Source organism: Perognathus longimembris, chromosome 5 (genome assembly GCF_023159225.1).
Source record: "Perognathus longimembris pacificus isolate PPM17 chromosome 5, ASM2315922v1, whole genome shotgun sequence".
NCBI classification, from domain to species: Eukaryota; Metazoa; Chordata; class Mammalia; order Rodentia; family Heteromyidae; genus Perognathus; species Perognathus longimembris.
In genome coordinates, this window is record NC_063165.1 from 80,068,294 (window position 1) to 80,094,755 (window position 26,462).

At 43.1% G+C, this 26,462-nt stretch overlaps 1 protein-coding gene across 2 annotated transcripts in view; it reads right to left on the bottom strand.

The window, feature by feature from the left end:
- Positions 1-907: 907 nt before the first annotated feature.
- Ppm1l (protein phosphatase, Mg2+/Mn2+ dependent 1L) overlaps positions 908-26,462 on the bottom strand; it is a 194,446-nt gene continuing 168,891 nt past the window's right edge. The window contains exons 3-5 of one of the 2 annotated variants that reach the window (XR_007211080.1): positions 7,380-7,541; positions 2,151-4,921; positions 908-2,117 (exon numbers count right to left, since the gene is read on the bottom strand). Coding sequence is in view for 1 of the 2 variants with exons in the window: in XM_048347183.1 (XP_048203140.1) it covers positions 4,575-4,921; positions 7,380-7,541 (509 nt within the window). In the remaining variant the exon portion in view is untranslated. Of the gene's footprint in view, positions 4,922-7,379; positions 7,542-26,462 lie in introns of both variants that reach the window. The other variant, XM_048347183.1, reaches the window with a different exon arrangement.

Below are 26,462 nucleotides of genomic sequence, written 5' to 3' on the forward strand. Positions count from 1 at the left end.
AGAGTGACCATCACCAAGCCTTACATTTTAGGCAAGAGATAACGTAACTAGGCGGAATATGCAGAAGGTAGGAATCTGAGGGCACATGAGCTACACTTGACTTCAAGTTATTTCACTTATTGTGGCTAGAACAACAGGGAAGAGTCAACAAATGTTAATAGTTTGTATTTCTATTATTTCATAAGTTAATTTTAAAATCCCATTAAAGTTTCAAAGGCAAATCAAAACCAAGTTTTTTTTTTTCCTGCTCAATTATTTTCTATCACACTTCGATGAAACATAGAAATATTTTGATTCAATCTGGAAAGCAGAAAAGCAACTGAAAACTCTTGGAACCAGTCCAAGAACTGCCTAACTGCAGGACAGTTCTTGCTTGTTATTTCCATACAAGAAGAAAGATGATATTTATAGTGAAGTAAGATGGTTGGATTTCTGCTACCAATGTGAGCTACCAATGGTCATAGACTGCATCTCTTAGCCAGCCAGCCTGACTCTGACGTGAGAGGACTAAGAATCGTCGTCAACTGTACTATAACTGCTTAAGGTCAAAGTGAATGAGAAAAATGGCACAATTTTGATATACTGGGATTTCCCCAAAGTGGTCCTGTTGAATTGCACTTCCTGGGACTCTTCTCTGATGTTACTCAACCAATTTTGCTGTGGCAAAACAATCTGGAAAGCACTGAGCAGAAACAATATAGGCAGGTGCTGTTTTTCCTTTGCTTCCAAGACATTTAAACGCATCTGTGCCCTTTCTAAGAAAGTGTGTGTTTTCCAGACTTCTCTAACATGGAGCCCCTATGCTGAGAAAAGCATCTTTGGAACTGTGTTCTCCGGACCACAAAGGGAACATGATTCCTTCTGCTCTTACAGTGTATGACTAGCTCAAGAGGCTACAGAACAGTGACAGCGTTGAGGGCATTTATTTTAATGCAGGAATGGTTCCACAGGTCCTGTATGACGTCATTTTTCCCAGGCTGCATCAGGAATGCTGTGACAATCCAAGGCAATTTGGGGGAAAGCTATTCAGGAAAGATTATTCCTATAACAGGTCAAAGGGAGGAAAAAAATCATTGGAAAATAAAAGTTTTCAACAGAGAATGCATTCCTATAGTTTCCATGTACAGTACAAACCAGAAAGTTAGATCTGCCAGCCATTCAAGGAGAAAAAAAAATCGGGGAAAAAAAACCCAACCAGGTCTTCTTGGCAAAGTAAATGAAATCACTCCCCTTATGAGTCCCCCCCACACTTCCAGCCCTCGCCCTTCTCCCAGAGTCAGCACTCTCGTTGTGGAATCTATTTCCTAGAGTCACTCTGATGAAGACGGAATGAAGCTTCCACGGTTGTGGGACCTTGCTTGCCACTGTGCAAAATGTCAAAACCATCACCCTTAGGTGGAATTGGGTGATTTCAGCCATCTCTCTCGAGAATGTGCTTTACTGTAACACTTTACTCCTGATACACAGGGCCAAGAGGCCAACACTGACTCCACAGCAAGGATCAGAGTGGCCACTGACCGCCAGTAATGACTACATATGCGAACAGTCATGCTGTGTTTGAACAGACTCAAAGTCCAATGCCTCGAGCAAGTTCTTCACATATAAAAAATGCAGGTGTTGGAAACAAGCTTTAAGAATTTCCTATTTAAGTACAGATTTTATCTCTATGATTAAAGAACTACATATGCAGCGAGTTATTTAAAAAGATCCCCCCTCCCCCCAACTCCCCTGTCCCCATTTGAGGGGTGTAAGTGCCAGTGAGCGGGTGCAGACCCCTGTGCTGGCATCTTCCTTGCTGGGGGCTCCTGGGACATGGCCGTTCTCAGCTTCACTTCTGGAAGACTATTTTTATCGATCCATCCTGAAATTTGGCACCATGGGGGCGATTGGCAATGGGAACTCAGGCTAGCTAAGGGGTCCGGCAGCCTCGGGCGGGCATTCCAAAGCTTTGGCAGTGCTGGTCAGGAAAGCTTCATCGGCACACTTGTCATTTTCCTCTCGGCTAGGCCACCTTCCGGAGCCTCTCGGGACGGGGAGCAGCCAGAGCACCCCGGGCAGCCCCCCCCCCGCCCCCCAGCGGGACAAGGGCGCTCAGGGACAGAGGGGCTCCAGGAGGACTCTCAGGAAGAGAACAGAATATCTGATTTGACACTTAACTGTGCATCACGCTGCCACTATTTTGCTTAAAATTTCTATCCTTAAAAAATCTACGAGTCATAGTGGCGGGGGGGAAACAGAGAAAAGGAGTATGAGATAGACACACATTTGGCTAAAAATCAGAAACAAACTAGGCTCCCAAACAAAAATTCAAAGATCGGGTGTGAACCTCAATTAGAAAGTTATAACCAATGCACCAGCACGATCTGATCAGAAATTTCCTGTGGTATTAAACACGAATTTACTAGTTGGATAGCCTTTCTTTCATCTTCACCAAAATATTATTATTTCGATTCTAGACCTAAAATGAATGTAGAATTTTAAAATGTCTTTTCCTTGTTATTATGCATTATTGTTACGCCAAAAAAAAATAAATAAATAAGGAAGGAACTGGGTGCTGGTGGTTCAGACCTGTCCTCCTACCTACTTGGGACAGAGATCTGAGGATGCAAGTTGAAGACAACTCCAGCAGGAAAGTCTGTGACTCTCATCTTCAATTAACCACCAAAACGTGGGGTTGTGGTAGAGCACTAGGCTTGAGCCGAAAAGCTAAGATACAGTGTCCACACCGAGTTCAAGTCCCAGTACCAGCACACACAAAACAAGATAAATAAGGAAGGAGAGGTGGTTGTGGATGATAAAATGCTGGAGCTTCTGCTAGAGAATGGGCTGCGTTGACTAATCCTCAGCCAGCAGCCCCCTGGCTGGAAAGCCCAGCACCCACACCTCGGTCCACACCCCCCCCTCCCCGCCCCACCTGAACACACATCCACGCGTTCAGTGCCCTTCTACAGGCAAATGCTTAGGCCTACCATGGTGGCAGATATTTGGTACTAAAACCTTCTACAGTTAAAAAGCAATAACCAAGATTCTAATTCTAAGATTGGAAAATACAGTACATGTATGTATATAGATATATAAAAAGTAAGCAAAATTTCTTGGGAAATCATTACTAATCCTCAGTGCAGTCAAAAGAAGAAGGTTAAGTCCTTGGAAGAGTCAAGGCAGAAGGGCAGCTCTCAGCAGCCCGAGTTCATCTTTCTTCTTCACAGATCTTTCCTGTTGGGGAGCTATGCAGCTGAAAGGACAGAGGGGGACACAGGAAGTTAACATAAAATACTAAGGCTAGGCGAAAATTATGACTTTGGTGACAGGCCTCCAAATCATTCTCAATAGGGAGTCTTCCTTGAAGTGGCAACCAGCTTTGAAGGTCCTAGGCTGTCTTCTGTCCAGATGACATGAGGCGATTCGTGTTCGTCTAGGGAAGGCCGGCTAGCTGGTATGGATAGAGATTTGCCACCAAATGGGAAGGATCTTTCCACAGTAGAGAGGAGAAGCATGTCCAAGGAGTTTCCCACAGTCTCAAGTGTGCAAATGGTGGCTGGGAAGTGAGCTTCAAGGGACACGCACACATTTCCAGGCTGCCACTTCTCCAATCTCGGCTTGCAAGCCAGTACCCTGGGGAAGGAAGTGGCACCGGAAGCAGCAGCCAGAGCTCACCTGGGTGACGGTCTCTCCAGCTCTCACCTTCCTCTTCCAGTTCACACACAGACATTCGCAGGGGCACTGGAAGTTTCTCTCCCCTAACTCACCCTTAAAAATGGAAGGAACCTGACACTGTGGCTTGCTTTGTTCACGTCCCCTTGTATTGTGTTGCTAAGAGGGCAAATCCTGGGGTTTGGTGGCCAAGTCAACAACTGTCTGTCACAGAGGGTCTGGTGTAAGCCAGAGACTCAGGCACCCGCAATGGAGAGAACTACACCAGGGCGGGCTCAGAGTGTGCCTAGTCATCAACTAGGGGGGGGGGGTGGCGGAGGGGCCATTCCTGCTGTACAGGTGATGCCATGAGCTGTCCAGTCCTCTCCACTGCCTTCAGTCTCCAAGAGCAAGTGACCAAGAATCCATTCCACATCTGCCTTGGGGCAGCCCGACTCCAGAGGACAAAGCATCTCTGTCCTTAGCGAGAGGGCACTGGCACTCGGGCTGCCGACTCGCCAGGCGGCCCAGGGCCTGTCTCCTGCAGCGGGGAGGCCTGCTCTGCCCTGGACGCAGAGCAGCCTCAAAGGCCAGAGCCTGCACGACTGCGATGGGGATCCGGAAAAGAATCTGAAACAAAGTGATGTGAGACACACCTGCCGTCCTGTGTGTGTGCATCTACAGCTACCTAGTACAATATTCTGACACAGATGAGAGAGTTGGGAAAGCATGAAGAAACCGTTTTCCAGCCTCTCAACTACCTTGGCCAGGGGCCCCTCTGTTCACCTCTCCATTATCAACCTAAGACCACCAGGGAGGGAAGGGACGCTCTGAGTTTGGGACAGGTGATCCTAATTACAATTCCCACACCTTTCACGACATTAGAGAGAGCAGTGTGTTCAGAGTCCTTCAGTCCGAGGCAGCGGAGACCCTGAAGGGCTTCACTGCTCTTCGGTTTTGCTGCTATTCCTGAACTTCACCACCATGACTGTAATATTGTCAGGACAGCCTCGATAAAACGACTGTAAAACGATGCTCTTTGCTCCAAAGTGAGGTTCATCCAAGCGCTCCTTGATGAATCGAACGGCTTCCTCGTTGCTGAAAGCATCCCACAGGCCATCGGACGCCAAGATCATAAACTCGGGCTGGAGCTTGTCCAGGTCAAAGGTCAGGATGTCTGGGTCTGGGATGACCACATTGAGATTTTTCAGTGGATAATCTCCCAGGGATCGAGACATGGCCAGGATTCCCTGGACCCTCCAGGAGCCATTGAAACTGATGAAACCACCTGGAAAGACAGAGCGAGTGGGTGAGCTGGCCCAGCTGGTGTCTCCCACAGCTGGTAGCATCTGGATGAGGCAGTGGTCTACTGCATGTCAGCTGGGCCACCAGTATGTCCCCTCTCCCTTGTCACACCATGATCGTGCTGCCTGGTTTGGGGCCAGATAATCCCCCTCAGGCCCTTATGCTTGGCATCTCTATGGATTTCAAGAATACTAAGGGGAAGAGTCTCTGAAGTAGGTGAATATATTTGCAGCATTTATAACAGAGTAAGGTAATCGGTTGAAATCACTTCTTAAGAAGAAGTGGGGAGTGAGCTGGGCACCAGGGGCTCACACCTGTAATCCTACATACTCAGGAGGCTGAGATCTGAGGATTAGGGTTCAAATCCAGCCAGGCAGAAATGTTCATGAGACTCTTATCTCTAATCACCCCAAAGTCAGAAGTGGACGTGTGGCTCAAGTGGCGGAGCATTAGCCTTGAGAAAAAAGGAGCAAGAGTTCAAGGCTCTGAGTTCAAGCCCCAGTACTGGCATGAAAAACAGACAAAAATGAAGTGAGGAGCAGAAGGGAGGTAGAGTTCAACCGTGGCACCTTTATATGCATGCATGGAAGTATCACAATGAAACTTTCCTGTACAATTAATATATGCTAATAAAAATGGAAAAAGAGCCAGGTGCCAGTGGCTCACACCTGTAATCTTAGCCACTCAGGAGACTGAGATCTAAGGATCGTGGTTTAAAGCCAGGCTGGGCAGGAAAATCCATGAGACTCTTATCTCCAATGAACTGCTCAGAAAAAGCCAGAAGTGGCACTGTGGCTCAAGTGGTAGAGCGCTAGTCTTGAGCACAAAGAGGCTCAGGGACAGCGCCCAGGCCCGAAGTTCAAGCCCAAGGACCAGTCAAAAAAAAAAAAAAAAAGGATAAAGAATCCAAACAACTCAAGGCCAACATGTACAATATTTGACTCGACTGTTGGGAGTTTATAGTGTGGTTCTGAGCAGAAGGGAAGAGGTGTCCTGAAAGGAAGGCTGGGGTCAGAGAAAACATAATGGCAATAAAACTAATTACTATTCCTCAGGCTTTCCTATAAAATATAGCACTGATACAACTCTGCAAAAGACCAGTACTAGTAGGTTGCATTACCTCCTTGGAGATAATGTCTATATTTGCTCCTTTAAGGAATCATTGCAGAATGGGTGTGGGTTGGTGGGTACAAGCAGGAGGAGGAGGGGGGATAAAATGGCAGTGCTGTTTCAAAAGCGGGTGCTAATTGGCCACATTCCAGGTGTATTGTGTACGCCTCGGTTTGTGCTGATACACGCCTGGGCTATCTGTAGCTCACGTCCAGGCTCACAGCAGCCCCTGTGAGAGAGGGAGCCGTTACTCGTAAGGCAGCCAGACGAATCGAACGCTCCTAACTGCCTGCAGCTCCTCAAAGCTGGATGGGTGCTCTGAGATCCTTGTTTGTTCCAGCTCATCGGCGGCAATCTTGACCAGAGCCTTCATTCAAAATGATTCTGCATCACAGGCAGCCACTGAAGCAAGGGGTTATAATACAATTTCAATACTTTTTGACTCAACACGACAGCTTCCTACTGTGAAAATTCAAACATTCATTAGGTTCACTTCATTTCCTCATTGGGCAGAGCTGACCTGCCGAGATGGAGAGTCTCTCTACAGATTAACAAGACAGCAGGGGCCCATGCAGGTCAGAGCTGTGTGTGTGTGTGTGTGTGTGTGTGTGTGTGTGTGTGTGTGTGTGTGTGTGTGTGTGTGTGTTCTGGCAGCTGGTCTGCAGCCAGGCAACTGAGGCTGTCAGGAGAGGGAAAGAATTCTTCCCTCACGTGCTTTGTGTTCTTATGACATACTACTAAGTAAATTGTTTTCTTTTTGGTTAGTATTGGTATAAACTATCGCCTTCCCCTATGCCAATTGCATAATGTAAGTTTCCTGGGGAAGGAGGTATGGTAGATACATGAATGAGTACAAGACCTCTTTATTTAAAAATATTTACTTTTACCAGTTAGGTCTTGAGGCATGGAGATAAACAAGACCAAATTCTTGCTTTCAATGCAAGAAAAAAGTTCAAGGTCAGGAAGGGTCCGGCAGAGGGGAGGGGCCAGCTCCACACATGCATGATGAGAAGAGACCTACGGAAATTCATAGAGGATCCAGGCAAAGACAGAAGTCAAGAGTAGGAGGGCTTGTCACATGCACACCCTGTGGTGCTACCTGGTAAAGAACAAGATATTTCCATCCATCCACAGTGGGAATGGCATTTGCAAAGGCACAGATGAACTGGAAACAAGGATCATGTGAGAAACAATGAAGCGTTTGGAGGAGCTGGAAGCAAGCAGGATATGGCAAGAGGTAGTTGATCTCACGAAAGCTCTCTAAGCAATTGTCTTAGCCACCAGAGGAGATGGTACCAGTATCTGTATACTGGAAGTGGTCACAAGCTCACCAGCTCTCTTGATCCTCTTTCTTTCCTTCAGTTGGTAAGGCTTGTGGTCATGAGACAAAGGAATGGCATTGCCATCTTTGTCACACAGGACTCCTCTCGAGTCACCCACATTGGCCACGGTGAGGTCTTTGTCTGACAGTAGAGCAATCAAACACGTCGTGCCTACAAGAAGAGAGAGACAAAGACAGAGGTCAGCAGTGCATGGAAGTTCGGTTGTTCCTGATTACCAGATTCTTCTGTCATTAAAGTGGTTCCTATTGGGTAATAGCTTTACGCCAGCTACTCTGAGAATGATCACCGTGACTTCAACAGCACTGATCATGGCTGACAGCCAATTTTCTTAACCGTGTTAGTGTCACTGACATAGGCTGGGAAAGCATTATCATTTTCCTCCATCACTTTGTTTCTGCTACTTTTAATTTAAAAACATCGTGTTCAACAGGATTAGGAGAGAATCCAAATCATTTTGAGGTCCCAGACAACTGGTACATATTTCCAAGCTTCTCTTTGGTGCGGAGGTTGTGAGAAGACCCAGTGAAAACGAGGAGGCTGGCAGGGGGCTGGGCTCCTTGGATCCAGGTGCTGGAAGGCTGGGGGAATGGCAGATGCCAGCAAGTATATCTTGTAGCCCTGAGGAGGAGTTGCTGGTGCCAGGAAAGACTGAACCTCCCTATACAAGGCCTGAAGCCAAGGCTGTTTGTTGGCTGCAATCAGGGCAGCTCCAGGTGTGATGGAGAGGATACACAGGTGAAGCAGGGAACCTGTGGTGATGTTAGAAATGAGGTCTAGGTGGGTGGGGGGTGGGTGCTGGAAGCAGGACACAATCAGCAGGGAAGCAAAACTATTGCTCTATCGCTTGGAGTCCACACAAAGTCAACAAAAGGATAGCTCTCTTCAGTCCTTTTAGAAGTGGCAATGAATCAAAGCAAAGAGGTAAATGACTGTTCTAACTGGAACAGGCTGGATCTGGCCCCCTTCTTCTGCTTCTCATCCTTCTGATGATGTCACTAAGCAAACTCATGCAGCCAATCTACAAAATAATTCCTTTACTTAACTATTTATTAATTACTCTTCATGAACACTTCCTCCCTCATTAAGAAAGTCAGGTTCCATAGCAATAATGTAAACTGTATCTAAACAGCTTTTTAGTCTTTATAGAATAAGAAGACTGGGGCTGGGATGTAGCTCAGTGGCAAAGCGCTTGTCTAGCAAGTGCAACGTCCTGGGTTCAATCCCCAGTACCAAAAAAGAAAAGACACACACACAAAAAAAGAATAAGAAGACTGGATTCTGTTAAAAAGGTTTAACAAATAAATACATATTGATATCAGAAGCAGGGAGAGTAACTAGAACAATTAGCATATTTAGTTACTATAGTTCAGATTGAAGTGTTTTATTTATTTATTTTGGTGCAAGGGCAGGAACTCAGTTGGCTCTAAGCATTTTTTTGCTCAAGGCTAGTGCTCTACTATTTGAGTCCCAGCTCCACTTCTGGCTTTTTGGTGGTTCATTGGAGATAAAGAGTCTCACAGACTTTCCTGCCCAGGCTGGCTTTGAAATGCAATCCTCCAATCACAGCCTCCTGGCTTGCTAGATTATAGGCACGAGCCACTGGCACGCAGCTCTGGAAGTTCTATTCTTAAGTCCACTTAACTGCCTTGATCCACGTGGAACTGGGAAAGATGGGGGAGAACAGTGGAAGGGCTGACACTGATAAAGATGTATGGTACTCGTACTCATATTCTGCTTTGTTGATTTGAAACTCCTTCGTACAACTACTTAAAGATAATAGAAAAAAAAACCTGCCTTGATCAGAAATGGAAGCACATGAAATGCTGGTTAGCTTAAGATTTCTTATATGAAAATACACACACACACACACACACACACACACACACACACACACGACAGACAGACAACCACAGAGGACTATCAAAGCAAATGTTTTTCTTCTTTTTTAAAACAGCCATAAAACTAAAAATATGAACAGAAGACAATTCAAATAACTAGAAATAATCATTCCTAGGCCGTGTGTGTGTGTGTGTGTGTGTGTGTGTGTGTGTGTGTGTATTGTGCTGGTGGTCCTGGGGCTTGAACTCAGGGCCTGGTCGCTGTCCCTGATCTTTAACACTGAAGCCTAGCACTGACAGCTCCATTCCTGGCTTCTTGATGGTTAATTGGAGACATGATTTCCACAGACTCTCCCGCCTGGGCTGCCTTCAAACCGTGCTCCTCAGTTCTCAGTCTCCAGTGTAGCTATGATTACAGGCATGACCCACCAGTGTCAGCTTACTCCCGGGTTTTTATATGGGCTACCTATGGGGCTCTAACTACCCTTGCTTTGTCCTTGAGCATCTGTGTGGTAAACCTGTCTGACACCATCAGAGCTTAACATCTCCTACAAGGCACATTCTTGGAGTTTGCAAGGTGAGACAGAGACATTTGCTTTACTGGGCGTCCACGGCTGCGGGTGTTATGCCGGTGTAACTCTTGAAGCCAGATATCACTGGCACGCTGTCTCTGTGTTCTGGGTGAGCGTGTATCTGACTTCAGCTTCCACACCACTGAAGCCTATGCCATTAACCTGGGTGACACTCCTAAGGTCCAAGCCACTGCCTAGCAGGCTTTTCTCTCTGGTACTACAGGGGTCCAGGGAAAGAGCAGGGATCCACCTGGCTGAGATCTGGGTCTCCCAACCCCATTTCAACCAGGGCAGCTTCACATGTACTGGGCAGCTGTACTGAGTGTCTATGTCAAACCTTTTTGCAGTCATTACTGCAGCCAAGAAGAAAACCCTGAAATTGAATCCCATCTGTGATTAACAATCACTTAAGGTGTCTGGGAGAGGGAATCTAGTGGGAGAGGGTTGAGCTAACAAGGAGAATGAAGGAGGTTTCATATTTTTGAAACAGATTACTTACAGCTATGAAACTAGAAAAAAAATCACTCAAGGGCTTTTAAGCAAATAGCAACATAACAGAATTTGTGTTTCGATCATTTCAGTGGCAATAGGGAGGACAGTTCAACTGGGAAGAGAGAGAACAGGTAGAGTTAGAGAGGATGTAAATTGGGACAGAATTTTAAAGCAGAACTGGTAGGCCATGGAGAATGAGGAGACTGAGGGAGAAAAAAAAAAAAAAGCTGGGACAAGCTTTTTGTGTCTAAGTGGTGAAACTGCGTAGCCCATGGATAAGAACTCGAGTGGAAATCAACCAGGGGCTTTTGGAAAAGGCTTTCTCCTTCGCTAAGAGACACAGAACAAAATATGACCCATATTTCTGCCTGGGTATTGGCCCACATGTTTCCCAGATCTGTGACCCGGCCGCTCTGAGGGGCTGTTCAGGGTCAGGGCGAGGAGCCTCGGTGGTAGGGCAGAGCAGTAAAGAGCCTGTGCCCTGGCAGGAAACTGCTGAGCCAGCCTACCACTGCCCTGCCCTTGTTCTGTGAGACAATCCATGTCTTCTGTTGTCTTAGGCTTTTGCAGAGGAATGTTCCTGGTCCTGGTGCTAGTCTGGCTGAGTCAGGGGTCTGCGGTCCCTGCCTCGGGGGCTTAATGAGGAGAGGCTCAGAAGCCTGGACTCACTCACTCGGCTGTGGGCTCCACTTGGGCTCCTTGAGCTGCTTTCTGTGGAGAACCCAACCCCATTGTTTGTATGCATACCTGAAGGTCTACCCCATGATGCAGATTTCATTGTAGACAAACAGTAGAAAGGTAGGCAGTGTTGTAGATAAGAAAGGTCTTTCTTCTCTGTGCAGAAAAGCCTGTCTGCACCTGGGTGGGCCCAGGGAGTCTGGAGAAATGGTTGGTGCCAGGCAGGGCAGAGCACTGGGGAGGCAGGAAGAGAACCAGAAGAAACCAGGAACACAGCGGACGCTCGACCACAGGGGAACTCACTGTTTCAGCTCTGCAGTCCTGGCCCAGGATTGTAAGACCTATCTTATAACCTAATTTTATATGACAAAACAAACTGCTCTGTTGCTGAGAAACTACAGGAAACACAGTATGCTCAAGAGAAAATGGACAAATGACTTTTTCTTTTGTATGCTTAAGGAAAAAAAAAAAACAACACCCCAATATTCTAGGTACTAGTTTTGAAACGAATGTTTTATCCCATCATAGGACTAACCCTAAAAAAATCCCAGGACCTAAATATCATCCTTAATGCTGAACCCTGTTGTGATGACACAAGTTACTAACAATTTAATCTAGAAGAGAATTTAGTTGTGGATCTGGAAGATATCCTAGAAATGAATGTCATAACACCATTTCACAGTTTTTAAAAAAATTCTGGGGCTGGGGATATAGCCTAGTGGCAAGAGTGCCTGCCTCGAATACACGAGGCCCTAGGTTCGATTCCCCAGCACCGCATATACAGAAAACGGCCAGAAGCGGCGCTGTGGCTCAAGTGGCAGAGTGCTAGCCTTGAGCAGGAAGAAGCCAGGGACAGTGTTCAGGCCCTGAGTCCAAGGCCCAGGACTGGCCAAAAAAAAAAAAAAAAAAAATTCTGAAGAAGTGAATTGGCATAGACTAGGCTTCAATGTCCTTCCTGAGTGTGGGCTGGCTGACCTTTGACTCCCAGAAATGGCACCATAATCCACTCAGTTGCTCAGTCAGACACTGAGGAGTCAGTCACCTTTAGCTTCTCCTTCACTCCTTCCTGACACTCAGTACACCATGGAGAGTACTGTTACTCCTAAAATACACTCTCAACTCTTCCAGGCCACAAGCGTGTCAGCTGACATGCACGCACATGCATTATTAACCCAGGCGGGTGCACACACACGGATTTGCAGTGAATGGGTCACAACAGCCAAAGGACCATTTATCATACACAGCATAGGAGAATCAACACACTTTCAGGACAAGGAGAAATAAAAATAGGTTTATCTAGTGAAAGTCGGACAAGGAATGTTAGTTCAAGAGCACAATTTCAGGGCCTGGATCCATTCAGGCCCTGATAACAGATGGAAATTACACTGGCATGCAACATATTGAGTAAAGCTTGTCACTAATGAACATGTCAGCCTGCAGTGATAAGAACAGTGTTCCCACAAGTTCCCATCCCCAACGCCTGCCCCAGCCCATGCTGTGATCAGCTGTCTCAGAAAAGCAGATAAAGCACCAGTCAGCTCTCAGATAAGACTTCTGCCCCCTGCTCCCGGCTGCAGAATTCTCAAAGCCTGCTCGTCTGGCCTGCTTAGAGCTGCTCACCAATTTTTCTTCTAATAATGGCTGCCTTGACATGGGCACGCTTGTCAAGGATGGTATCTGAGGGAGAAAAGGAAACAGCCCAATCTCTCTCTCTGTCTCTGACTCAATTTTTTTTTTTGGGGGGGGGCAGCATTTAGCAAAGCAGTTTAAGAAAAGTGAGGTAAGAGGTGGGGTGGTAGGGAGTGGGTAAGAATGTTAAAAGGGGTGACATGGATCACGACACATAAACTACTTTGTACAACTACTTAAAGATAATAAATTATATTTTAAAAGATAATCATCAACATGTGCGTCTAACTTTGGGTTTGAGGCTGTTAAATGTGTACCAATTAATTAAACCAATCAATAGTCCCTCTGATGGATCTCAGCGTTAGGGATGTGACGTTATTTCATGATAAGAAACCTGACGGAGGGCTGGGAATATGGCCTAGTGGCAAGAGGGCTTGCCACGTATACATGAAGCCCTGGGTTCGATTCCTCAGCACCACATATATAGCAAAGGCCAGAAGTGGCGCTGTGGCTCAAGTGTCAGAGCAAAAAGAAGCCAGGGACAGTGCTCAGACCCTGAGTCCAAGGCCCAGGACTGGCAAAAACAAAAACAAAAACAGAAACCTGACGGAAGCTGACAGGAAGGAGGTGTACCAGTATGGAAAGACTGGGGGGGGGGGGGGGCGGGGGGAAGAGGTTGCTGCTACATCCATGCTGCAGGCTAGAAGCTCTGTGTGTTTATTTAATCCTCCGAACTGCTGGTGAGGTACTATTATTATCCCAATTCACAGACAATACAAACTGAGATCAGGTGACTGATTAGTCCCAGATCACACTGCAAGATGAGGCAGACGCCATTCAGTTTGTCACTAGAGTATTCGTTTCAACCTTGAAGAAGGCAGCTGCTAAATATGTATTTTAATGTTTTAGCAAACCAACAAAAGGCAGCTCCAGCTGGGCCCGGTGGCCCTCACCTATAATCCAATTTCTGAGGAGATGGAGATAAAAGGATCATAATTTGAGGCCAGCCTGGGCAAAAGTTAGTAAAAACCTATCTCAATAGGACATTGTGGTGGCTGCCTTTAAGCCCAGCTATTTGTGAGACAGAGGTAGGAAGACCAGGGTCCAAAGCCACCCTGGGTGAAAGTTCAAGTCTGTATCTTTAAGATAAACTTAAAAGCAAAAGGGTAGCCCCAGTTCGAATGGCAGAGTGCTTGCCTACAAGTGCCTAAGCTCAATCAAACTCCAGTGCCACAAAAAAGGTACTTTTCCAACATCTCCATAAAATAGCCATAACCCACATCAACAATGACGCAGTGGGGGTGGCGTCCCTGCAGCTGTGTCGTAGTCCACGCATGCCCACCGTGACCCACATGGCCTGCAGTCCTATCTTGCCCCTAGAGGAAATATACCACAAGATAAAGCCAGCTAATGAGGCATTTCAACAGAACAGCTTCTTAGAGGATTCCAGCTCCCAAGGAGGCTGGTAGTAGTGGCAACCCATCTGAAAGCAAGGGACACTGCTAAGGATACACCGAAATCCTTCTCCATCGGAGCCGGGGTACCAGGATGGCCAGCTGCCTTTGTGGACCTCACACAGGAGTGAGGAGGCTCATGTGAGCCCCCCTGGACTGGGCATGGGCAGAAGATCCCCCACAGGGCACATCCTATGCATCCAAACTGCCTTTGCTTCTCCTCACCCCATGCTGTAGACCAGAGGGTCAAGAAGAACACTGGCTGGGTGCCAGTGACTCATACCTGTAATCCTAGCTACTCAGGAGGCTGAGATCTGAGGATCAGGGTTCAAAGCCACCAGGCAGGAACGTCTGTGAGACCCTTATTTCCGATTAACCACCAGAAAACTGGAAGTGGTGCTGTGGCTCAATGTTGTAGAGTGCTAGCCTTGAGCTAAAGAGCTCAGTCCTCAGGCCCTGAGTGCAAGCCCCATGACTAAGAAGAAAAGAAAGAATCACACTTGGTAAGAAGGAGATCTATTACAAATGAGAGTTTTCATTTCTTCTCAGAAGTTTTGCGTAAGCTAAAATATTTCTGACACTGGCCGAAGTTGAGGTGGGCAAGCTGACGAAAATTCTATTATTTGAAACCCTAGCACTATAGAAGTTTAATGTGTGCTGGTTTGTTCCCCCAACACACATAGTCATCATTAAGTTGGCTAGAAGATGTTAAAACCAGTGGATGGATGAGTGACAGTCAGAGCTTCCCATAAAAAAAGTGTACCCCTCTAAATGGGAAGTGGGGAGAGGGAGTGCTAATTCATGACTCCATCTGAAAGCATACACATTAAATATTCACACATAACCAGAAGTAAAGTACAGATGTGCCAATCTCATTTTCACTACTTTTTTTGAATTTGAAATGTTCTCTGACTACACATTTCAATTGCACGGAGAGTAATGTTTATTTTCTCCTTGGCTGCGGCTTGCAGGTCCCTTCTGGTCCTTCCTTTTCAGTTTTATGAGCTTGTTAAAGAGGATCACTTCCTGATCAAACTGATTCTCCTGTGAGCATCTTAGAAAACCACCGGAAGCCTAGGGCTTGAGGCCTTCATGTACCCTCTGGACTCTACTACTCGGGGATACAAACATCTTAACATTCATTAACTTCCTTCTCATTACTCTTGTTGGCATTTTGTTCAGATTATAGCATGTTATTGAAATTAATTTTAATTACATAAACACAACCTGAACTCTAAGCCCAGTATCTTTTAATGGTAAATAACCCTAATTTCATGGTTGCTTTGATTTTCCTACACAAGCCAGAGTGTTAGCTTTAGATTTTTTTTTTCAAATCTTCATGTTATTTGAAAATTCTCCATTGAAATGTCTCACTTCTCCTCAGGCTTCTCAGCTACAAATTTCGTCTCTGCTTCTTCAAGAATGCTATAGGAGTCAGGGTGTAAGAGGAACTTGAAAAAATTGGGTTTAATTAAAAGGGACATTTGCCTTTTAATAACAAGCAGAGAGAGGAAAGCGGGAGGAAAAGGCTGGAAACAAGAAACACAGATTGATTCATCTGGTTCTTACTAGAAAATTACAAATGCTTTCTTTGACCTTTTTCTCTTAATTTGGAGCTAGTCCTCTTTCCTGTCATTTCCATTAAAAAAAAATGGCCTCTGAGGTTACTACATTATCCTTCTTTAAGTTCACGTATAGCAATCATTCATTTACATATGCATATGCTGGCGGGATGATATATGGAGATAAGAACTGAGGTCCCTGTTACTGTGCAAGTACACAGTCCTCTTCTGTTCAATTTGAGGCATTCTTGGTCTTAGGAAGATTCTGACTGTTACTTCTGGAAGGCCAAGAGAAAGCAAGAGTGCTTAGCACGTGAGTTTTAAGGAGACTGTGGAAATACACAGACAGACCTCAAGAGAGAAATCCAAGCATCCATCAGCTAAAATTCTCAACTGTTAGGTATTTGAGGACGGAGTAAGCATTGAGTTTTCCTGTCCATGAGTCAACTCCTGGGAGCTTCTGAACTCAAAGGAATGTGACCTTGCAGACAGAGGTCATGGAGACTCGGGGCCATGCTAGAAGATTCCAGAACACTAACAACATTCTGACACTTCAATGATCACAGAGAAAAAGGCAATAAAACACAAACTCAGTGTCTCATTTACACACAAGGTTCTGAAAAAAAAAATCAAAACCTTATGGAATATACCTTGGATCAGATAAAACAAAATTTTCATATCAGATTCAATATAGACTGATAAGTGAAGTTATATGCCCTTTGAAACTACATTTCTGCAATGTGTGTATTATCACATGACATATATTAAGTTTCTTTGGCCTAGACATTATGAAATTAATTTCTACAATTCTATATAACAAGCACCTACCATGTCAGACAAACAAACATTCTTCCCCGACCACAGAGTTACTCAGCACAGACCATAACTGAGAATTCCATTTGAAGGCACATAGTTTTCCAATCTGCATCTGCCCTTGTGAACGTGCCTTTGCAGGTTCTGGAGTTATACAGAAATTATTTTCAGATGATTTTTTTCCCACCCTAATGAACACAGACACTTAAAACCCCATGTAAAGGAACATAATCAGGACCATGAAATTATATGCATTTAAGATAAATAAACCATCATCAGATTTGGAGGCAATTTAGTCTGGTAACTAATAATCATCCATCTTGGTTTGGGATTAGTGAATTATATAAGTGCTCTGAAAGCTATGTCTCCAAAAGGTGCTGCCTTTGTGACTTGATGAAAATCCTAAATTGAACTCCATCTGGCTGAACTGGACACAGGCCAAAAGTGATAGATCCCACCTATATGACTCTAAGAAAATACAACCATGCTGTATGTTAATAATGGTCCTCTCTTATACCTATTTCCAACAAAATACAGTATGTGTGAGCAGGCACATGAACTGTCTAAACAGTTGCATGTCTTGTCCCTCCATACAGTGCAAAGGTTGGTACTAGAACAATAGAAACAAATGAGATACGGTCCTTACCTTCATGGTACTTGCCATCTAATGTAAAAAATAAAATAAAAGCAGACACGTAGGCCCCAGCATGGTAAGTGCTACAACACTGCTAAAAGACTGTGGTGCTGAAGGGAGGAGGTAGGTAAAGGGAAAACCATAGAAAGGGACAGTTGTGAGGAAGTAAAAGCCTAATTCATTCTTGTGTGGGTTGCAGAGTAAGGAACGTACATATCTAATCTGACTCATGGTACAAAGAGTAAGGTAAAGAAGAATATCTAGAATAAAAAGTGAATTAAAGAGCAGCCTTTAAAGGGTGTTTCTTTATATTTCATTTTCAAAACAAAGATGTACTTGTTTGTTCTTGGGAAATAATCAGAGGTATGAATCAGGTTTTCTATACAATGACTGACCCCATAGAATTATTTAAAAGAGAAAAAAACAATGAAAATAGCTAGGATGAGAGCATATAATAAGATTATAAAAAGCATTCTGAAATAAATATATAGCATTAGAGAGTAAATACAGCATTTCTGTAGAAAACATATTGTCACAGTAAAGTGTTTGTGATATAGTAAGTGAAAAAGGGGACAAAAATTATACATATGTTTAGATATGAAGTGCCCTCTAAAAAGCTGCTACGTTGAAGGTGTGGCTCCCTGCTGGCGGTGCTATTCACTAGGAGCTGAATGGACCACAAAGATGCTCATATAGCCACTGATGAGTTCACAGCTGAATGGGTGGTCAGCAGGTGAGGCTTGGTTAATGGAAGTAGGTCAGCATGGGGGCCTGCCTTTGAAGGGCAAATCTTGTTCTGGATCTGCTAGTCTCTGAACCTCTACTTCCTGGCTGCCATGAAGTGAGTAACTTTCTTCCACCACACCCGAATTTCCACTATGATGTTTCCACCTTGCCTCAGGCCTGAAAGCAATGGCGCCAACCTTGGACTCAAACCTCTGGTATCATGAGCCAAAACAAACATTTCTTCCTGTTGAGTTGATGTGTTTTGTCACGGTGATAAAAAGCTGACAAACATGATTATATACATACTAGACATTCAGAAAAATGGTTTGCACTCCCTGTTCTTAACTGAAATTATTTTCTGATCTAATAGAGCTATTACACAATTTTTTGTTGATTTTTGGTGATACTGTAGTGGCATGAGAGGGAGTTATTTGTGCTGACTTTTGACGGATAAATAGAGTCAAACAAGGCTGGAAGAGAGAATGGCTTGCGTGTAGTCGATGTATGAATATGTGTAAATAAACAAACATCAGGGAACTTTGTGCCTTACAGACTTGAGGTTTTTATAGCTTTTTTCAACAATGATGATGTTTGGGGCATCCAACTTGACATCGATCCAAACACGTCAAATCTCAATATGGAAATTACTGACATTAAGAAATGTCAATGTTCTTCAACATCAATGAGTTACAACAAATATTAATGGAGAGCGACATAATATTTAAGAAAATTGTGCTTAGGAAGATGGAAAAAAATAAGCAATCTGTCTTGAAACTGTTCACATATAAGGGCTTTTCCTGTGATTACTTCATTAACAGTAAAGGTTCCGACCATATGTTAGAGTGCTCAGTTATGACACTGTAGAAAATAAATGACCATACTTGATTTTCCTTAACTCCATGTTTTAGTTCAAGTATTTCATCTTATGGAGAAGTCAGGAAATATGTTGCTCTTACTTACTTGCAAATTTAAGCTAATGTGCACTGGAAAATTCCCAGCTGTAAGGATCTTAAATTAAGAACACATGTTGTATGTGTCCCTTGATAAAATGGCTGGAAAACATTCAGCTGAGGAGCTTTAAAAAAATGTGAGTGAGAATCTTAGTACTACTTAAGAACTAAATCTCTAAGGCCCCAACTAAGAAATAATTATCAAAATATGTATCTACATTCTTTAATTAAAAATGCCTGTCACTTCTTGAGAAAACTATCTTAATGCAAAGAAGAAAGCAAAGAGTTACATGGAAATAAACAAGTGCATTCTGTTAAGCACTAGAAATTGGCCAGAAAATTACTTTTCAAACTACGATCATGACTGCGATCAAACTATGATCATAACCCAACTCAGCCATACGCTGATGGCTCATGCCTGTCTTCCCATCTACTCAGAAGAATGAGATCTGAAGATCAAGGTCCATAGTCAGCGTGGGCAGAAAGGTCTATCTCCAGTTACCCACCAAAGGCGGGAAGTAGAGCTGTGGCTCAAGTAGCAGAGATCTAACATTGGGTAAAAAAAAAGCCAAGTAAGAGCTCGAGGCTCTAAGTTCAAGCCCCAATACTGATATACACAAAAAAGAATGTCCCCACTTATATCCAAACCTGGTAGATTTATACTTAGTCTCCAAAAGAAGTAAATGTTGTCTGAGATCTAGGACCATTCTTGGAAGCCCACTGTTAAAGTTTCAAAGGCTTGCAGAAATCAGGTCTCAGTGTTGATACTTATGGGAGAAGTTTATTTCAGGCTCCAGTTCCATCAACAGATAGAAAGCAAATTCATTCAATGCTTTCTACCTAAATTTTTCCAACTGACATCATAAGCAACTTATTATATGATGAGGTATGAACTTCATAAAATTCCAAGACAAATGACACCTTGGAAGTATGAGTACTAGAATAGGTTCAGATGTAAAAAAGCAAAAAAAGCAAAAACAAAACTCCACTTGAGTTACTATGCCACTTCCAGCTTTTTCTGAGTAGTTTATTGGAGATAAGTCTTATGGACTTTTCTGCCCAGGCTGGCTTTGAACCACGATCCTCATATCCTCAGAGAGCTGAGAATTAGAGGTGTGAACCACCAGTGCCCAGCTTTTCAGTTTGTTAATTTCTTCAGACTCAGAACCATTGGAGAAACTGGAAGAATTTTCAGGTTAATTTCTAGATCGGTAGAGCTAGACCACACTATACACTACAGAGTGGTGCTGGCAATGAAGCATAGAAAAAAAAATAGGATGAAGTTACATTTTCTTTTTAGAGGAAAAAAAATCAAACTCTTGGGGGCTGGGGATATGGCCTAGTGGCGAGAGAGCCTGCCTCTTATACATGAGGCCCTGGGTTTGATTCCCCAGCACCACATATACAGAAAACGGCCAGAAGGGGCGCTGTGGCTCAAGTGGCAGAGTGCTAGCTTTGAGCAAAAAGAAGCCAGGGACAGTGCTCAGGCCCTGAGTCCAAGGCCCAGGACTGGTCAAAAAAAAATAAATAAATAAAAATAAAAATCAAACTCTTCATCAACTCTCTATTTGCAAATGTGTGCGAGGCAATGGAACTTTGTCTTGCTGAAGAAATAGTCACAGGATAGGCTCATTCATCACAACGTTGGCTTCAAACAACAGACATTTACTAGCTCCTATGGTTTCTGAAAGTCAAGACTTCTGAGGAGTTGAGCTGGGTGAGGGTGGGGGTATCAGCTGTGCCTCTGGGTCTCTCTTGTGGTTGCAGATAAGCTGTCAATGATCTCAGAGCTACTATGGCAGGTACCCTTCCAAGATCATTCGTGTGGCCTTTGTAGGCCTTAATTTCTCATGGGATGACAAAACGGCTGAATCCCCCCAGATCAAGTGATTCCAGAGCTACAGACATGCAGGAAGGCACACTGAAGTCAGAGACCACAGTCATTATATCACTCAGTATCCGAGATCACTTCCCATCCCTTCTGCCATATTCAAATTTGTTCTTAATGTTTTATTGGTGATACTGACTGAGGTTTGAACTCTGGGCTTTGTACTTGCTTAGTGGCTGCTCTACCAATGACCACAGCCTTTGAAATCTCCTTTAATTTTTAAAAAATTTATTTTTTGACCATGCTTAGTCCAAATCACATGCAATAAATAAATCCACAGATAAAGAGTTGGTGAAGAGATTCCCGGCCCCCACCCCCTGGTGAGAGCAATTGAACCCAAGGCCCTATGAACACTAGGCAAGTGCTCTACCATTTAGCAACATCTCAAGCTCAGTAACACACTTTTAGACAGTATTTTGATGTCTCTTGATGTTTTCAGATACTCGTTTCTGATGTTTATAATAGAAATAAAAAATGTCCTGCACATAACTTTTTTTTCTCCAAATTTAAAGTGCTGTCACTTAGCACATTATTTATTTGAATTTTAGGGCACACTGAACTGCTTCCGTTCAGGCAGTTGGTAAAAATGGTGAGCTTGTGAGTGAAATGCCTTACCTCCACACTTGAGCTTATTACTACATGTCCTAGCTCTATCTGTGAGTTGAAGGACCTTATACGTTCTTAGCCTGTGAAACTCAGCCCCACGGTCTACATCTACCCTTGCAGCCATCAGAACATGGAGTTTGGGGTTTCTTATGGTTTTTGTATGAGCTGGTTCTGACACCAGGACTGGGCTGGAAAACCAGTAAGCATGATCATGGTCATTATAAATGTTTAAGGATGCTGTGGGTGTAGTAAAAAAAATTACAAGTCCATTACCTATGATGAATTAATCTCCTATTAGTGTAAATGACTTTCCTGAATCCACACTGACCCCAAGTTCATCTAGATTACTGCTATTACATCAAGCTGCATGTTAAGGAATATGATCTCACTAATTAAAATTTTATAGGGCATACATACTCACATTCGGTCAGCATCCTGATTAGCTTTTATTCATGGCTGTACCAGGCCCAGGGAAGCCTCTCCTAACATTCTGCCACCTGGGAAAGTCTTCAGGGTCAAGTATCCTCTGTTTATTCATGTGGAAAGGGTGCTAGGAGAAGGAATGGCAAAGACACGGCTGAGATTCTTAACGCTGAGTCCCTCTTCAAGCTGACTGGAACTTGTTTTCTTATGGATTCCTAGCCTCCTTTCTCTTGTGTCGTTTATCTGGCTCTGCTCTATATCTGTTTTATAGCACATATTTTCCGAAGCCTGGGTCCTGTCCTTAGTCCCCTTTCTTTTCTCTGGCTATATATATTAATTAGCCTAGGATAATCTCACCCTTGTCCACATCTACACGCACACCAACCTGTACACTAGTGTCTGCCACATCTATATTTCCTACCTTTGTGTCCAACCTACAGGGCCTCTGCAGTCCTCAAACTGCATATGTAAACAAAAAAGCTCTTTGTTTCTTCATTCTGAATCAGTGAATGGCACCAACATTACCTAATTCAAAGATCTGGACATCAGCATTAACACTTGTTTCCATACCAATAGCAAACACCCAGTAATTCTCACTAATTCTATCAATACTTCTGAAATTGTCTTTCCTCTTAATCACTTTTCAATTATGAGATGAGTATCATGCTTAAAAATACAGGTTTTGGATCCAATTCTTAGTTTGTCTACTTGCCCCACATACAGCTGAACTAAGATTCACTTCACCTCTTAATACAATCGCATTGCCAGTGTTTGAATTTTGGCAGACACACTCAAGCCAGAGCATTCATTTGCTGAGGGCTTCCAGAACAGTGGCGTAAGAACCTCTACAACACTTGTTAAAAATTGTCAAAATCAACTTTTTCAGAATTCTTGGAATTTCTCCAAGGCTCTCAACAAAACCAGAAGGGGGAAACAAAAGAAGCTAGTAAATCTTGTGGTGTTTCAATCTCAGACGGTTGTCCATTACTCTTTAGTAAGCTCTGTAGCAGCCTTAAAAACCAGCAGCCGTACAGTGGTCATCAGAATACATGTCCTAACAGCCACTAGACAGAGCAGAGCAGTGCAGAAACTCCTGGAAAAGTGTGTAATTCTCTGATCTGATTGGGAGCACTCTGGAGAAGTGTGTAATTTTCAGATCTGATTGGGAGTGCTCTGGAAAAGTGTATAGTTCTTTTATCTGATTGGGAGCTCTCTGGAAAATGTCTCCTTTTCGGGGCTCATGTGATTTGATTCATTTTCTCAACAGTAAATAAATCCCTATTCTCAAGGCACTGGCTAAAAAGAACCAGTTTGGGGCAATAACGTTAACAGTGAAGCTTTGTGAAAACCAAATAAAAAAGTAGTAGTAATTTAGAATATTTAGGGAAGAAGATATCCACAGTGGCTCACACCTGTAATCCTAGCTTTTCAGGTGGCTGAGAAATGAAGATCAGGGTTCAAACCCAGCCTAGGTAAGAAAGTCTGTGAGACTCTTATTTCCAATTAATCAGTACAAAACCAGAAGTGGAGCTGTGGCTCAAGTGGTAAAGTGCTACCTCGAGCAAAAAAGCTCAAGGACAGAGCCCAAACCCTGTCCTATGACTGACACATACATACATACATACATACATACATACATACATACATACATACGTATGTATGTATATACGTGTGTACATCTATCTTCTACATAGTCTTGCAGATCTGGTATGCCACATAGCCATGCAGATTGTGTAGGCCCACCTGAAAAGGCTCTAATTTGTTTTCTCTAGCCTAATTTATTTGCTGTATGACTTTGTGGCTCTTCATAAGCAGGAAGTAAAATAATTATGAAATATAAAAAAAAAAAAAACCAGGAGAGAATGGCCCACAAACAGGTTCTCCCGTCAGTAGAAAGCAACCGTTCCTAAAGAAGCCCAGATGTTGGGATTTCTAGGATAAAACTTTAAATCCACTATGTTTAAAGAACTGAAAATATTGTATCTAAGCAATTAAAGAAAGGCAGCAGAAAAATAGACCCTATCAATATAAGTTGTAAAATTATAAAAATTATCAAGTAGGAATTCTAGTTTCTGTCTACCTGATAAATGAAATTTGGCAAATCAACAGAAGGATTTAATACCAGATTAAAAGAAGCATAAGAAAGAATCAGCAAACTTGGAAGATAGTTCAGTTGAGATTATCTAGTTTGAGGAACAGAAAGGAAAAACCAGTAAATCTATATATCTTAGAAGCTCAATGAACTCCAAGTAGGGTAAATTCAAGGACAACTATACATACCAAGACATTTAATAATTTAAACAAACAACAACAAAAACCAAAAGAACTTCCCACAAAGAAAAGCCAGGCTCAAGATTGATTCGCTAGTGAATTCTGCCAAATTCTTTGCATGAAGAACTTATATCAAGGCTAGGAATATGGCTTAGTGGTAGAGTGCTTGCCTTGCATGCATGAAGCCCTGGGTTAGATTCCTCAGCACCACATACACAGAAAAAAAAGGCCAGAAGTGGAGCCATGGCTCAAATGGTAGAGTGCTAGCCTTGAGCAAAAAGGAAACCAGGGACAGTGCTCAGCCGCTGAGTCCAAGCCCCAGGACTGGCAAAAAAAAAAAAGAACTTATATCAATTCTTTATTAATTTTCTCCCCAAAGAAAGAAAACTCCCAATCCATTCCATGTAGCTAGTATAGACATCATAGAAAAAAAAAATCACAGGGCTGGAAATGTGGCTTAGTGGTATAGTGCTTGCCTGACATGCACAAAGCCCTTGGTTCGATTCTTCAGCACCACATAATCAGACAAAGCCAGAAGTGGCTCTGTGGTTCAAGAGGTAGAGCACTAGCCTTGAGCAAAAAGAAGCCAGGGACAGTGCTAAGGCCATAAGTCGAAGCCAAAGGACTGGCAAAAAAGGAAAAAAAGAAAAGAAAATCATAGGCCAGAAACTCTTGTGAAAGACACACAAATCTTTCAAAAGCAAACCAAATATAGCCAGTATAAAACAGATTATAGTTATCAATTGATTTTTCCCAGAAAGTCAAAATGGTTACAACATGTGAAAATAAATCAATGCTATAAAAAGACAATGAAAGGTAAACACACACAAAAACTACATGATCATCTAAATAGACTAAAAAAAAAGTGATAAAACCCAAGTCTTTCATAATAATGGTATTCAACAAACCTTTGAATAAGAAGAACTTCTCTAGTTAGGTAAGCAACATCTATAACATCTGACTACCAATGACGGTTCACACCTATTATCTTAGATACTCAGGATGCTTAGATCTGAGAATCAAGATTTAGAGCCAGGCAGACAAATCCTCAGAACTCTTACTTTCAATTAACGAGCAAAAAGGCAAAACTGGAGGTCTGGTTCAAATGGTAGAGCCCAGCTGTGAGCAAAAATGTTGAGTGACAGCATGAAGCACTGAGTTTAAGCCCCAGTACCAGAAAAGAAAAGAAAAAAGGATTACTGTAAACACAATGATAGCATCATACTTAATGATGGTAGACTGAATGCATCCTTTCTAATGTGTGGACCAAGGCAAGTTTGCCTACTCGGGTCACTTCTAGTCAGTCTTGTCTGGGTAATCAGCAATATAATGAAATAAAAGGCACTAGAGATGACACAACATTACATACAGAAAACACGAAGAAAGACCTACAGACACTACTAGAACTAGTACAGATGCACTGAGTAAAGTTATAGGAGTCAAGATCAATACACTTATACAGAAGTGGTAGAATGCCAGCCTTGAGTGAAAAGCCAGGCCCGAGCACAGACTCTGAGTTCAAGCCCCAGTACACCAGAAAACATACATACATGAATGCACGCATGCATGCATGCACACCCACGTACACACAATTAAGATGAAATAAAATGAAAACTACATACATAACAGCATCAAAACCATTAGCAAAATATGTAACACAAAGTACAGGGCTATACAGCAAAAGCTATAAAAGGATGCCAAGAGAAATTGAAAAAAGTTCTAAATAAATCACAAGACAGTCCATAGGGGGCTGGGGATATGGCCTAGTGGCAAGAGTGCTTGCCTCATATACATGAAGCCCTGGGTTCGATTCCCCAGCACCACATATATAGAAAACGGCCAGAAGTGGCGCTGTGGCTCAAGTGGCAGAGTGCTAGCCTTGAGCAAAAAAGAAACCAGGGACAGTGCTCAGGCCCTGAGTCCAAGCCCAAGGACTGGCAAAAAAAAAAAGACAGTCCATAGTCACAAAGAGGAACACTTACTACTATCAAAATGCCAATATTTCCCAAATTCATTAAAAATTCAACTCAATCCCTGTCAAAGCCCAAGGTGCTTTTATGCAGAAAGGGACAAACGGCTCCTACAATTCGTAGTAATACAAGGGGACACAGAATAGAATAGTCAAGACTGTCTTTAAAAATACACAAGATTGACCTTCCTGTTTTCCAAAGTTATTACAATTAGTAAGTTTTGTTTATAGCAATAAAATTAATGTGATACTAGAAAACAGACACAAAATCAATGAAAACAATTGAGAGTTCAAAAACAAATGCTTACATTTCTGGTTCGCTGGCTTAGAACAAATGGGTTGAGACAATTCACTCAGAAAAGAATAGTCTTTTGAACAAATGCAGCTGGTACAATATGATCATATGCAAAAAGCTGCATCTTTACCTCACTCTACTTTTACTTGAAAATCTGAAACAAAATCTGTAAACAAATTCTTTTTGATACCTGCAACTTCTTTTCACCATATTTAATTTTGTCCTTAAATGGTGCAGGTGTGCTGTAGCAATTTAGAGAACCTGTTACAAA